The following is a 14,471-nucleotide window of genomic DNA, read 5'->3' on the forward strand; positions in this document are numbered from 1 at the left end:
TAATCCCTGCCGGGGGGGAAACCGGTGATTCTGGAGGCTGAGTTTACATTGAAATTACTGGAAATTAAGAGAAGTCTTAAATTGTCTGCAGATGGACTGTCCTCTCTGTTTGGAACAAAATCTTTTGTTTTTGTGGTCGTTTTTTACACCATTCCTGCGTGTCAGCCCCACATCTATGTCCTCATTAAAAACAACTAGCTGGTTTATACGCAAGAATAATAAACTGAGGGAGGTCATTAAGGTAACCACTCATCTTCAAAGTTAATGATATGAAACCTTGTTTATGTTCTATGAAATGTTTTTTTTCTTTTATCATTAGGGAAATGAGGTGTATTACGAAGAGAAAGTGCTCAGCATTAATTCTAGGTTTAAATAAATTAGTCATCTCCAATTAAAACCAAACAGCTATAATTAAAAAAAAAAAAAGATGGTGACGTATGCAGATGAGTTGAATATGCAAATTAGGAGATTGTTGCTGTTGTTTTTTCCATGGAGGTCAAATTACAGGGAATGGCTGAGGGCAGTGGTCTCTGCCCCTCCCCTCCCTCCCCCACCACCGTCACAACACACACACACACACACACACACACACACACACACACACACACACACACACACACACACACACACACACACACACAGCAGTATCCTATGTGCCATCCTCTCTGTGTTGCACTCTCTACTTTTCCAAAAAATGTTCAAAGCACACTCTCCTGTCACAGGGTTTCAGCTGCAATTACTTTTAGTATCACTTCTCAGTGAGAAGTCAACTTCCCTGGAGGGTTCCTATCAGAACCTATTACAGCAGGGGGGCCGGCTGAAGTTAAGTGGCATGACCTGTGGGTTGGATGGAGCGGGAGGGAGGGGGAGAAGGAGGGGGGGATAAATGTATAGCTAATTTGTGGAACATTTGAATAAGGGGTTGAGGATTGCGACAGGGGCCACACAATGTGACAGCATGGCAAAAGAGAGGTCCTTGTATCAACCGCAGCCAAGTGAACTATGACATGGAGTTATAGAAATTAGATAACGGTAACAACTTTCTGTATGAGCGTGAATAGCTTTCCTATTTTTCAACTACTGCTACAGGCCCGTTTTTTCATTCAGCTGAGTGGGTCGACCCTCTTCTTCTCTTTTTCACTCATAATTCACCTTTTACCCCCGAGGGCCAAAACCATAACCCCAATGAATGGGTGCATGACCACACACACATCCACACACACACACACACACACGCAGATAAAAATACAAAGAAGCTGCAGCTGAGGTAGATCAGCAGAAGGGGTGAGGAGCGATCGAGGCGGCTAATTCAAGAAGAGTCATCTGTGTATGTGCGGGAGAAAGACTTGAGGTGCAGTCTTGTGCAATCTCCTTGCCCCGGGTCACACATATGTAGTTTAGCACCGACGTGCCGAATCAGCCACCCATTTCTCTAATTAATGAGCTGAGCGGTTGCACCTCGTAAAACTCTGGTCTCTCTGCACACCTGGGATCCTTGTGCAATCCAAGGTGAGGCTGTGAGATAGAGAGGAAGATAAAGAGAGCAAAACAGCCTACAAAGTTCTGCTTGCAATAGTGCATACACAGAGTAAACTGGTGTTAGTGATTAAAAACCTTTGAGTGACAATATGAGATCACCAATCAAACACATATCTGATTCTCTTGTTAAAATAATTATGAAGAAAGAGGAGATCAGAAAAGGCATCCATCCATACACCATCAGATTCCCTAAAGCTTTATTTTTTCAGCTTCGGTAATCATTTTCTACAGATAACACTGTATGCACTAAGTTTAATTGCAAACCCTGAAACATTGTAATGCGGTCAGACCATTAGATTGGCTGTAAAACAAGACAACATTTTTGTCCAAAAATGTAATCCTCTTTTTGAATGTAAGATGATGATAGTAATTCCTCCTTGTTTAGGAAGACTGAGTGCATACACAACTACTTTACAGTCAGTGTGTTGGGTCTAAGTGGACCTAGAAAAATGCTTGACACAAGGGATGAGGAAGAGTGTGGTCACATGACGCATGGTTTGAGTTATAGTCTTATCTTAATGGACTGATTTTACCCATTGATAACAGCACTGCAATGCAAGAGGAATCTTCTGAACATGAATCAGGCTGTCAAGATTTAATTACATTCTCTTTACTGTGTTTGCATACCTTCTGTCTCTATGTGGCTCACCTTTGTTTAATTGCTTTTGTTACTGGAAAAAAAAATGACAGAGCCCATTACAACTTGCTTTGTGACGTCTTCACTCTAAATCATTTTTGTTAAATCATGAACTCTTGTTGGAGAAAACAAGCAGCAAGCGCAGGCCAACACAGTTCTTACGGACCCCGTGCAGTATCTTTCTTTGTCCACGTTTCTTGCTTCATTCAAATTCATTTTTAACCTAGTAAGTTAAACTGATAGAAACTGTGGACAAAGCTAAATGGATAAGATCCAATTTGCAATAAATCAGAATGATCCTTTAATGTCTGCCGTAGTGACATTAACACAACACACCTACCACACCTGGTCAGGTTTAACAGGAAGGGTTGGCATCCAAAAGCTGGCCTGGTTTTATATCATGCAGCTGAGCATGAATCACTGTTCTTGACACAAACACACATAGTATATTTACCCTTTTTCTAAAATTGTGTCAACAAAAAACATAAAACAAGGAATAAGAAAAGTGGATAAATGACAATTAGATATGTTACCAAACATACTTAGTCACTACTTACTATCTGGAGTACACAGAGATACTATCATCTTTGGTTTTCTCAACAGCAACATGAATGTGAGCGCACCGTGTGAGCGCATGCATCCCCACTCTGAGAAGTTAAGACACATTTCTCCCCTCGACGTCGACTGGAATAAGTTTAGTGCGGAGCATGCTGTGAAAAACACATGCCCCCCTTCCCGTCCCTTTGTGTCCTTCATAGCTGGACCCTTGCTCATACACTCACGTAATTGCAATAGACAATCAGATGCCATCTTTATAGGCGCATGGTACAACTGTCACAACGCATATGAGCACGATAAAGCGCGGTCGATAAGTCCTGTCAAAAGAGTTTACGACATGCTAACGCTCCCCTCACCACCACGCGGTGTTGATTGTTCCTCTGAATCAGTCAGAGACGGCGAGCCCCGTTCTTAGCAGATGTCGTGGCCGATGCTTTACCCTCTCCCTGATGTTGTTAATAAGAATTAATGAAGGGTGGTGGCAACTGTGTGGCTGTTTGTTGTTGCGTAAGTGGAGGAGGAGTTGTCCATCTAATAGGGTTAGTAAGCTTGAATTGACAGAGGTGTTGGGAGATGACGAGGAGGTGACACGGGTAAAACCAAAAACGCTTGACTCTATTCCCTCATCGTAAAGTGAGCACTGTGACACCAGGTGGAAATTAGTCCTGAAGGAAAACTGACTGCACTGCTGTGATGCTTTTTGCTGGAACTAGTGAACGAGCCAAATCAATCCGTGAGTCCACCTCAACTCTAAAATGTTGGAGAACAACGTTTACGTTCAGGAAGCTCACATCAGCAGCTCAACAGCTCTTTAAAGGTATTCCACGGAATCTTCAGCCTTCATTTGAAAGTTGACAGAAGACATTGGGAGGTAAAGCAGAAGATGTTAACACGTAAAAAGGGATCAACTTGAATCTGGTTCTGAGGTTGGGGCCTTTCAAGGTACCTAATGCAAAAAACAAATCTTGCAAGACAAACCATTCTCACCATAACAGCCTTATACAGGAAGTAGGTCGTCTATCGACCATCTGAAGGTTGAAAGCTTAATGTGTCCCATATTTATAGGGACCTTTAGTGGATAAAGTAACAACGGAAGCAAAAGAGAATGTCAGGTGTAAAAAGAATGATTAAAAACCATGTGGGAGGAGGTTGGATGAGACAAACATACCCGACTCATTTACATAAGTTAAATGATATAACATAATTAGCTGCACCACATAATGTTACTATCGCTACTAATGCAATGAAACTTACGCAAGAAAGGTACTTATTTAAACCCAAACCACAATCTTTTCCTGAACCTAAACAAGTGGTTTGGTGCCTAAACCTAACCGAACCGTAGCTGTTTCACAACGTTAACCACGTTTATCACTGTCACCATGACAACCGAGGTTGTGTACAACCTGTCGCCGGTACTCGCGAACAGTCATTTATGTCATTTTAGCAAAAGACCTATTCTCTTTTAGGTATGGCGAAGCTGAAAACACTCGTCCTGTTTCAGAAAAAGGCCTATGCTGTTTTGGTATGAGGACGTGTCATGTAAACTGATTGTACGTCACACTGTGCAAGAGTATTTGAACATAATCTCAGTTGGAATCTTTATGAAAAATGTAAGCGTCAATTTCAAGGCATGTCAGAATGAAAAATGAAGCCTTGACCATAGTCCCGGCACCGTTTCCTGTTTTATTTCATATGATGTTATTGGTTGATTATTGTCGACCACCAACATTTCTGATGAGCTCACGATCAGTTTTTAGCAAATCGGAATAAATTGAGGTCATTTTATGGTGATAAAGGGCAGGGACGTAAATATTTTCATATTTTGTGCTTTGTCCTATTACTTTCCTCTCATATTGCCCCTTTAGAGCTCAGAGCATTTACTGATGTAGTTAAGGAAACCTGCAGTGGTGTAATAATCTGACCCTGACTTAATTTCTAGTGCTATTGATTATCTATCAACAGGACTGTAGTTATTGTTGGGGCTGTTATGTGTCATTGGAAAGTTTTCACAGCTTTTTCCACCTGTCCTTTTTATTATATTTGACTGTAGAGAAAAAGCAGGAGGTGGCAGGCCCACCCTCTGCCACCGCTCCGTGGTGAGAGATGAAGTTATCGGATAACCCTACCATATTGACCTCTGACCCCTCCCTCACCAGGCAGCAAGCTAAATTGCACTTCAATTTGGTTGCCGCAGGGTAGCGGGGTTAGTTGGGGGGACGGCTGGTATATTGGGTGGATCTTTAGTGTGTCGACCTGGAGCCGCAACGGCGGGCCACCCCCGCAGAGTGTTGCTCTTCTCGTCTTTAGAAGTCGGTGCGAAGGTCGTCCCTAATTGGTGCCTCTGTCCCGGTTACCTGCTGTGGCCTCATCACTGGGTCTGGCTTTGACTGCACTCAGGTTTGATCAGGGAGGAACCTGACTGTGAGACGGTCGCGCACAAGCATTTTGAAACTCTGCCAACAACATCAGTACAGAGGAGACGAGAAGAGTTTCAGAATGACTGACTAATCATCGTTGCATATTTCACAGCTGGGGTCATTTTTTTTTTTTAAAGCACTTTGAGGAATATCTCAGAAAACTAAGTCTTAAAATATATCAACGCTTCAAATGACTGAGTTTTGACTGACTGCAGTAAAAAGACAAAACTGATATTTAATATTGAATTAATTAGATATCAAATGAATAAAATGTTAACGAGTGAAACAAAAAACAACCAACTAAAAAGAAAAATTCCTATTCATTTCACATGTAAATCAGTTTAACCTTCAGTTCTGGCGTTTTCTTTTATCATTTGAGCATTAATGGAAGTCCTTTGGCTCTCACTGGTGTCTTTCTTTTGGCTTAAATAGATTTTTATATTATTATTTATGATTTAAATGTTTCTGTTCATATCTCAATAATTACAATCAGGGACTGGTTCTCCTAATTATTTAATTTAATGGTCCAACAGTTTAATTGTATTTAATCTAAACTAATGTGACTTTATAGTTATATTGCTACAATCTATACCTATTTAGGTGTCGGGGCGTGTCAAGTGTCATGCCACTACCTGAGGGACAGTAAATAACCCCCCCCCCCCCCCAAAAAAAAAAAAAAAAAAAAAAAAACCCAAACAAGATGAATTGAGTCGAAGTGTTTGTGTTTGTTATTTGCTTGTATCCTTAACAGTGAAAGTATTTTAAACCTTCCGTGTGTTCTCACTATGGTTTCCTCCCAAACAGAAATGAATTTAGAACAGTTTGTCCAACTGCAACTTTTGTGGGCAAAACTTGATTATTTACACCTCAGAAGTCGGCGGAACTGTCTGACGCTTCGCAAACAGCATTCCTCTCAAGTGGTAACATAACCGGGAGGACAAGGGCCTCTTTAATGGAAGACCGCAGCATTAACCGGCCAGACTAGTCACAAGGCTCTCTCAAATGACTGCAAACTGTTTTTATCGTTCACGTCTACTTTGCCACACTTGCTCCAAAGACACAGCGAGCTGTCTTCCAGAACTTTGTAGAAACAGTGTCTCTGTCTTCTGGCTGCTTTACGCAAAACAATTTCTTGGAGAGAACGTGAAGTACACAACGAGAAGAATCAGCAGAGAAGTCAGGGGTCATGAGCTGCGTATCCCTTTGATTTATTGGCACAGGATGAACTTCATGGTGACATCAGATAACAAAACCGCAGAGCTAAAGCAACAGATGATATGAGAAGCCTGTCAGGCTTGTCACCAAAGACAATTAAACAGAGAACAGCATTAAGAGTATTAGATTAGAAAGTGTCAGTCCCATCATTTATGTGCTGAAAACTTCTGGTGTGTGACAACTGTAAAATGGTACAGACTGATTAAAAACAGTTATGAGTTGCTCCTCTAATTCTGCCTCAATTTCCGTTTTCATTGCCTTCATGATAGTAATACACAGATTCCGCCACCACTGCCATGATTTGGTGTGTTAATGGTGCTAATAGCAAACACCCAGCCAGCAGCAGCAAGGCTTTTGGAGGCACAGATCATTGTTCACATGTCACAAAAAGATCCCTCGGCCTCTGGGTGCTCTTTTTCTCTGTGTGGCCTCCCTCCCTCCCTTCGTCCTTCTCTCTCCAGTAGCCCCCGTGGGAGCGTGAGGGTTGAAATGACACACAGTGGCTGACTGTCGCCCAGGGGCCTGGGTTCTGGCCTTGGCTGGCTGGATCTGTGTGGCAGCTGGTGAGCCCGCTGCCCTCTCTCTGGCCTGCAGCATCAACAGTGGTGGTAGTGGGACTGATTGGAGCCTCACTCTGATCTCTGACTCTGGGGCTGACGCGCAACTGCTCACTGCTGCCCACACGACTGGTGGTGAGGAAGTGGAACAGAGAGCGGGGATGTAATCAGGAACGAACAAAAACACACACACACACACACACACACACGGAAACTAAACTGTCCGGTGAAGTCGCAGAGAGTTATATGTCAACACGTAACATCCTGACAAAATAATAATAATAATAATAATAATAATAATAATAATAATAATAAGAAGAAGAAGAAGAAGCCTGCAGAGAGCTAAAAGACTGATAAGAGAGCACAATGGGGCAGAGAAATGGCAGAATTGGCAGAACAATATGGCCTGTGGTCTTTACAGGGGTTATGACACTGAACCCCAACCACATGAATCCAGACAAGCAGAGGAAATGCACTGAAGTGGCATGTGGGAAGCAGCATTTCCCAAGGGCACAAAGTACTGCCAGTCAAGTAACATCTTAAACCCTCTGTGAGCGTGTAATACTTGTCATCGCGTGTTCAAGGCTCAGATTAAACAAAAACAAAAATCCTCATTTATAAATACAAACACCTTTTTTTACTAAGCTAGCAGCACTTCCAACGCACCCTTTGAAAACTGCCAAACAAGACTCCTGAAAGTCACACAAATATTACCAATAAAAATAATACCCTCGTCAATGAATAAGACACCGGACTTATTATAAATAGTGTTAGCATAACTGAATGATTGAGGGGTTAAAACGACACGTGCTGTTCTTTCTTCCTCTCCCAACCTGGGCAATATAGTTATTAAAAACACTGACATTGTGTTAAGAATATGAACCGAACTACATGTTCATTAGCAATTATTCCCTTAATTAGTACCTCATGCAGTAAAACAGTTCCTAGTTTTCGCTGAACTTCCTCGTTAACCAAACAGCTACAAGTCCAAGTATGTTACCAGACAAAAACACCAAGGCAGGAATCTTGATCCAAACAACAGCAGCAAAAGAAGACAGGTATGACTGAGTGGAAACACCCTTAACTTGTGCCGGTGATGTGATACACTCTATCTTTGAAACTGTGTGCCCAGGTCTGGTCCAAAGGACAGAGGAGTTGCGACGGGTCGGGCCTGGTAGGTGGTAGGTGGGTGGGGAGGGGAGGGGAGGGGAAATCAGGTTTCAGTGGTTTCTGCTGGTGTAAATTCTGTTCCGGAGCACAACTAGTGGAGGGAGGTGGTGTCGGACACCAGGGTAGTGCTGCATGTGGTCGAACCACCGCGTGACATTCACATACTGCTCCTTCTCCTGGATCGCCAAGTCCACCTGGGAGAGAGAAGAAAGACGCTTACCTGATTGTTAACGGAAAAACTTCTACCAGCCGGTGTGAAAGTTAGTGAGGATGACAACGAGAAATCCATTTTATACACTGTCGGTGGTGAAAGATGGAAATTATTTCTCTTTTAATGTTTCAGGTAATTAAAAAATGCTGTCCAACTTACCTTTATGAGAATTATCTAAGAAGATGATTCGGTCTGTCTGAAAACCGTGTTTTACACCAAGTTATAAAAATTAAAAAAAAAAAAAGCTTCTAGGGCTGCCCACTGAAAGCTGAATCATCACACGGAAACCCCTCAGTCAAATGAGATTTTTCAAGTTAAGCAGCAGTTTTTAAAACAATTTTTTAGGCTTAAGGTTATTTCATAACTACTTCCTCGTCTACTCCCTCCTCAAGGAGTGGAGTTGGGTAGCAGAGGGACACAGAGAGCGGCCACACCGTGCTAAGGTTCAAAGTTCCTCCCAGCTGACGCGATTGTGGGAATTGTTGGGTTCGTTTGTATAATGTTGTAAATTTCAGTTGTTCAGTTTCTATATTAAATACCCTGAAATGACTTGTGCTGAATTTGCTCCACTGACAGCCACGCACAAAAAGCTGAATCTTTGTGTCTGCTTCCACAAAATTATGAAACACTAGAAACACTTGAAATGAAAAGAACAAGGGCTCACAAGTGAACAATGCTTCAATTCATGGGGTCACAAACCAAAACACTGGAGAGCATTAATAACGACTGATGACATCTGACTATCAATGTACTGAAGGGAAGATGTAAGAAATGGTTTCTCTTACTGGGATAATTTGGTCATTTGAGGACACACTTCCCTTCAGGTTTCAAACTGCCACATGGTCAAAGATGTGTGTGTGTAGCTGTAGGTAATCACAACTGAACTGATTTATGATTATTCACTGACAAGTTTGAGTCACAGGCAAATATCTCTCCTGTTACTGTACGATGCAGGTGGCGAACTACAACATGAAAGCAGAATTCTTCATGTCCTTGGTAAATAAATCTTATTAAGCGTGCGGCTTTTCATCATCTAATTAAGTGGAATATGGAAATTCCCCACACAGACAACAATCCAGCCTAAAACCATTGTAGCATCAGTCAGGTTTAATGTTTGTGTTATGTTGTTTTCCATGAATTGAACATCAGCACAGGCTGTGGTTAAGGGTTGGACTAGCTGACCCCCTGTCCCCGAGGTTAAAAACCACACTGATTGGAAACCAAAGTGACGCTCCTCTGCCTGGTGGCGGGGGGGCGAGCTTCCATCTCCGCCACAACCACTGACATCTCTCAACATGTGATCTCGCCCTCCCCTCCGTCTCCTCCTTCCCCTCTCTCCCATCTCTGAACACACTTTTTTTGCCCCCCATCCTTGAAGGCGTAACAAACTTACTTGTCCCTGGTCTCAGGCTACAGACATCACTTTCTGCCACATCACTTTATTTGTTAGAAGAGAAGTGAGAATGTGTTTATAATCCGTGTGTTTATTGCCAGCTTGTTCTTGATGCCCTTTGGCCATATGACTGCTCTAATTGTGCGTTATGCACTATGACAAATTGCTTATTAAAGTTGTGGTTTGACTGAAGTGAGTGCTGATAAGGAGGGACGGATGGAGGAGTCCTTGGACTGAGACACAATACATCAATCACATTTACCCATGAATATGTGATCCTACACAACTTTGGGAAACTAAAGAAAGTTTAACATCTACAGTTTTCTTCAAAGTTTAGCTTTAGTAGCAACATTTACTCGTGTCCCAGCAACACGTTAACGAGCAGCAGTTCATCTGAACACTATAAAAATCAAGATACACGGAGAGATTAAAGGAGAAGCACTGACTGAGCCATCTGAATAAAGTGTAACAGCTGAAGGTAACTCACCAGGAGTGGATGGATCCCGTAGTACATGAGAACGTCCGCTAAGGTGCACTGGTTCCCTGCCAGGTAGACCTTGTCTTGCAGGTAGAGGTTGAGGTCCTGAAAGAGGACATTTCAAAACATAATCCGCTATGCAAATGAGCTCATTACATATGATAATGTATGCATTATGGAAAGTATTTCTATGTAAACACACTTGTCTTCATATGACAGATGAATACATTACATGAATCACTAATGAAGCTTTCTTTTTAGATAGGAGATGATGCTGTTGCATTTCATTTTAAAGACAACTCGAAAGGGAATATTCAGCTTTGTAGAGGACATGTTTTTGCTTTCATTAATTCTTTTCGTGAATTTGACTCTCTTGATGGACACGGCAGACCTAAAGCGGACACAACAGCAGGTTCATTAACCTACATATCTGCGTGAGGTACACGAGTCTGGATCCTAGCTCGCGTGTGTCTGTGTGCTGCGCTACGTGGATAGGAATAATATGTAACCCGAGGGGGGACGTTATCTCTCCCCACGACTGACGACTTAGCACAGATGCTGTACAAAACAGGCTGTTTGTTTACTCCACTACCAAATGACGACAACTGTCGCTCGCAAATCTAATGAAGCCGTCGAAAACTTGGGCTGCGTTCTGTGTGTTTCTCAGTCTGCGGACGCAGAGTCGAGCATGGAAGTGCTGGTCCCAGGGGAAGAGACCATCTTTAGCACTTGTACATTGTGCTATGGGAAAACTCCACACACACACACACACACACACACACACACACACACACACACACACACACACACACACACACACACACACACACACAGAGCATCTTGGGGGCAAATGGAGTTATTGTGCGGCAAGAGTGGGTGATGCCAAACAAGGCATGAAGACTGCAGACTTCCTCCCCCTCCACAATCAGATCCTTGCTTTTCTTAGCCTACGGCCATGGAGCTGAAGCCCAGTCGAGCATCAGAGGAGAGGCAGCTCTCCGGTTACCCCCCGCCCAGCACGTGGAGCTCAAACCTGGGTTCTTTTCCACCTGCCCCCACCTTCACCGTTCATTCATATAGTTGGTACATTCAGATAAAAAATAATGCTGGAAAACTCTGGAGAAGCTTTTACACTGCAAATGAGTAGAGTTCGGGCCGAACACATTCAGATTTTCAAAAACGCAAAAATCTGTTTATGCCCTTCGGGTGGGTCATGCACAAATGTTCATTTTTAGTTGAACGGCTAAATAACTGAGATTACAAATTCAAATGGCTGGTGTACAGAGTAATTAGCAGATGTAATTAGCTAGATGCTCCAGTTTTTGCGTCAGAAAACAAATCGTATAACAATGTTTCAGCAGGAAATCATCCATACGTCGAAGGCAGAGGGGCCAAACTTTCCTCAGCATTCAGCTATCTTTGGTTCAGGACCACACTGGCCTGACTTGTTTATCATAATATTGTGAGTGACAAGATGATTACTTTAGAAACAAGTCTCAGCTTGACAAACTATGAATTTCTTATTTGCATCCTGGGGTGAGAAAGTTTAAGAACTCCCGCAGTTGACACTTTTTTATCCCTGGATAATTTAATGGGAGATGACTGGTGTGTTTGAAAGAAGAGAGCTGAGGACGCAGCTAAAGCAGCAGGACAGGACAGGGGGCCACCGGGCACCAGAGCCGAGCTGCTCGGGGCGACTTCCTTCTGTAAGTGGCACCATTAAAATATTTAAGAGGCCTGTCCAGATAACATGCTGCCGCACAGCATGACTTCTCAGCCGTGCCACAACAGTGTGTCATGCTGAGAAGTGCGCACACACACACACACACACACACATACACAAACACTTCACGCTGACAGGACGGTGCCAAGAGGCGCCTGGCGTCCAGCAGACCAGTGGCTGGCTGACGATCCATTTCACGCTGACTGGCGTCAGGCACATTAAAGCATTTTTCTCTGTCGCGTGGGGCCTTGTCACTGAAGGGCCATACATCAGTCTGTATTCCTGTCGCTTGTGCTTTAACAAGGCAAAGGCAAACACACACACACACACACACACACACACACACACACACACTGACCGAAGTGGTGGACAGACACAGAGGGAATGGAAGACAAACTGAGAACCTGCACACTTCTGAAAGATAAGTACCGATTTCATTTTCACAAACCCAAAAATTAGAAACACCAGCATCAGTTGAGCCGAGGTGGAAGCAAACACTCCCTCCCGAGTTATCTTGGAATTCTCCAGATTAAAATCCGGAACAATTGTAAGTACAGAAGCACTTAAATCTACTGCTACCGTGCGACGTCGATGTCAAAGGAAACGGAAGAGATTTCAAAGGTTTCCTTGTGTTTCAACTTGTTTACCTTCAGGACCGTCTTGCCGTCTTCCTTTGTGCAGCTGTCCAGCCTGGTCACTCTGCACTCCAGCCACTGCTGCACCACCGCCCTGCTCTCTGCAGTGTCGCCCAGCAGCTCCGGGCGCCCGGCCTCTTTCACCAGGTGACAGGCGATGGTCACCAGACCCGCCAGAGGAGGTCCGTTGTTATTCTGCAGCACAGGTACCTGCAGGGAGAGGGCAGCGAGATGTCAGCAGACGGATTTCATTTGATCTCCGTCACCGTTTCGACGCAATTAGGCAATAATTAAAACGCGTCGGACGCCAGCAGCTACTGTTTGTGTTTTACATCTTTTATTTCCAAAGGGGCACACATTAACCCTTGACAGCTTAACACACTCGTGAGTAAAACTGTTTGTGGGCGAGAGACCGTCTCATACGCACAAGTGGATTGTATTAAAAACTGTTGCAATACACGATGCATGTCCAATCTCTCCTCCTCTCAGTGCTGAGAGTCCAAACCCACAGCACAGTGTTTGAGCTGCACAGTGTTTGAGCTGCACTCCGTCAGGCTGCAGGAGACACTGACAGCTGGCTCCTCCCCTCGCACCGAGCACGCAGCTGCTTCCATTGTGCTGATGGTGTCTCAAATAAGACGGATGTCCGGCTGCCTGGACACGCTGGACAGTCAGAGCAACTCATCCGACAGGAGACCGATCACACGAAGTAGACATGCGACGACAACAGTCTTATTTTCAGCACACGTGTCCCGCTTGTTAGCATTCCCATGCTAGCAATCGTCGCACTAGTTACGACAGCTTACAAGCTTCCTTTCACATAAGATGGCGATTTACCACCAACAGCAAATAGGCGCAGCAAATAACCGTCACATCACCTTTTTATCCCCCTGTGTACTGTACTTGTTCGGCTTTTTTAGTCCCAAGTATTTCTCCAGCGACGATAACTCCCGTAACGCCATGTTTTCTGTCTGTCTGAGGGGCAGACCAGTGGGAGACTGATGTGATTGGGTGAAAATCTCAAGGCCCGCCTACCGGAGTTTGAGCGACTGGAGATTCAACCAATGAAAATATAGCATGTGCATCGCTTTCGTTGTATTGCATCAGTAAATATGATAGGTTTTTCACATTCAAAAATGTTTTTAACTGTAGGTCAACTTGACTGCTGAAACTGCAAATAAAGAAATGCAAACACTGTTATATATTATTGTTTTTTTCACACTTACAACATTTCCAGTTACAAATATAATAGATTTTTATGTCAGGATGAAAAGGTGTTAATTTTAATGTGATGTTTACGTAATGTAAATTAGGCTATTTCAGACAGGTTTAATTCCAAAGGCTGTAAGGAATGGCAGATGAATAAGAAAACAAAACAAAACACATTTATAGTGCTTTCATCTTCTAAACTGGAGTATTTTTGACCTTGTACCAAAAGAAAACCTAGTTAATTAGGTTTCATAATTAATTAAGGTTTAATAAACGCAGACACAAACATGCTGCACCTCTGTATATCCCACTACTCCATAGGTGGACTCTATTATCAACCTCCCCCTACTAGAATAGTCTGAACTGATCAAAATAAATGTTATGCAGTACTGCCAGTTCCCAGCAACTTGCATGTTATTACAGAACTTTTTATGTGAGGATTTGTGCTCAAATATAATCAAAATGACAGAGGAATGTCTGGAGTTTCAGTCAAAAGTCCTGCAGCAAAGTTTTGCTATCCTGCCTGTCTGTCTCTGCAGTATGTCCTGGCTCTGACATTGTGTGTGTCGTGTCTGTTTGGATATGTACTGTGCCTCTACGATTTCCCCATAATGAAATGTCACCTGTCAGTCAAAACTGTGTGTACTTACTAAGTACTGTTCAGGTGTGTATGTGCTGGTACATGAGTACGTATTTGTGCATGTATGTGTGACACCATAGAGAGTGACA

The 14,471-nt window shown here is 43.2% G+C and overlaps 1 protein-coding gene across 1 annotated transcript; it reads right to left on the minus strand.

Annotated features, from left to right (window-relative positions):
* Positions 1-6,335: 6,335 nt before the first annotated feature.
* eef1e1 (eukaryotic translation elongation factor 1 epsilon 1) lies at positions 6,336-13,523 on the minus strand. Its single transcript, XM_069151500.1, has 4 exons — positions 13,412-13,523; positions 12,546-12,743; positions 10,185-10,280; positions 6,336-8,287 (listed from the first exon to the last, which is right to left on the minus strand). The coding sequence occupies exons 1-4, from the start codon at positions 13,493-13,495 to the stop codon at positions 8,144-8,146; spliced, it is 522 nt and encodes a 173-aa protein (XP_069007601.1). The 5' UTR covers positions 13,496-13,523; the 3' UTR covers positions 6,336-8,143.
* Positions 13,524-14,471: the final 948 nt, after the last annotated feature.

This window comes from Embiotoca jacksoni, unplaced genomic scaffold (assembly GCF_022577435.1).
Source record: "Embiotoca jacksoni isolate LCO1_2020_lvr unplaced genomic scaffold, fEmbJac1.0.p SCAF_17, whole genome shotgun sequence".
Lineage (NCBI taxonomy): Eukaryota > Metazoa > Chordata > Actinopteri > Embiotocidae > Embiotoca > Embiotoca jacksoni.

What these genes read in the sequence shown, in the direction of transcription:
- eef1e1 (XM_069151500.1), bottom strand. Translation starts at nt 13,495, where the DNA reads ATGGCGTTACGGGAGTTATCGTCGCTGGAGAAATACTTGGGACTAAAA. An exon ending in ACGGCAAGACGGTCCTGAAG is followed by an intron (nt 10,281 to 12,545) that starts GTAAACAAGTTG and finishes GTCCTCTTTCAG; the next exon opens with GACCTCAACCTCTACCTGCA. An exon ending in ACGGGATCCATCCACTCCTG is followed by an intron (nt 8,288 to 10,184) that starts GTGAGTTACCTT and finishes TCTCTCTCCCAG; the next exon opens with GTGGACTTGGCGATCCAGGA.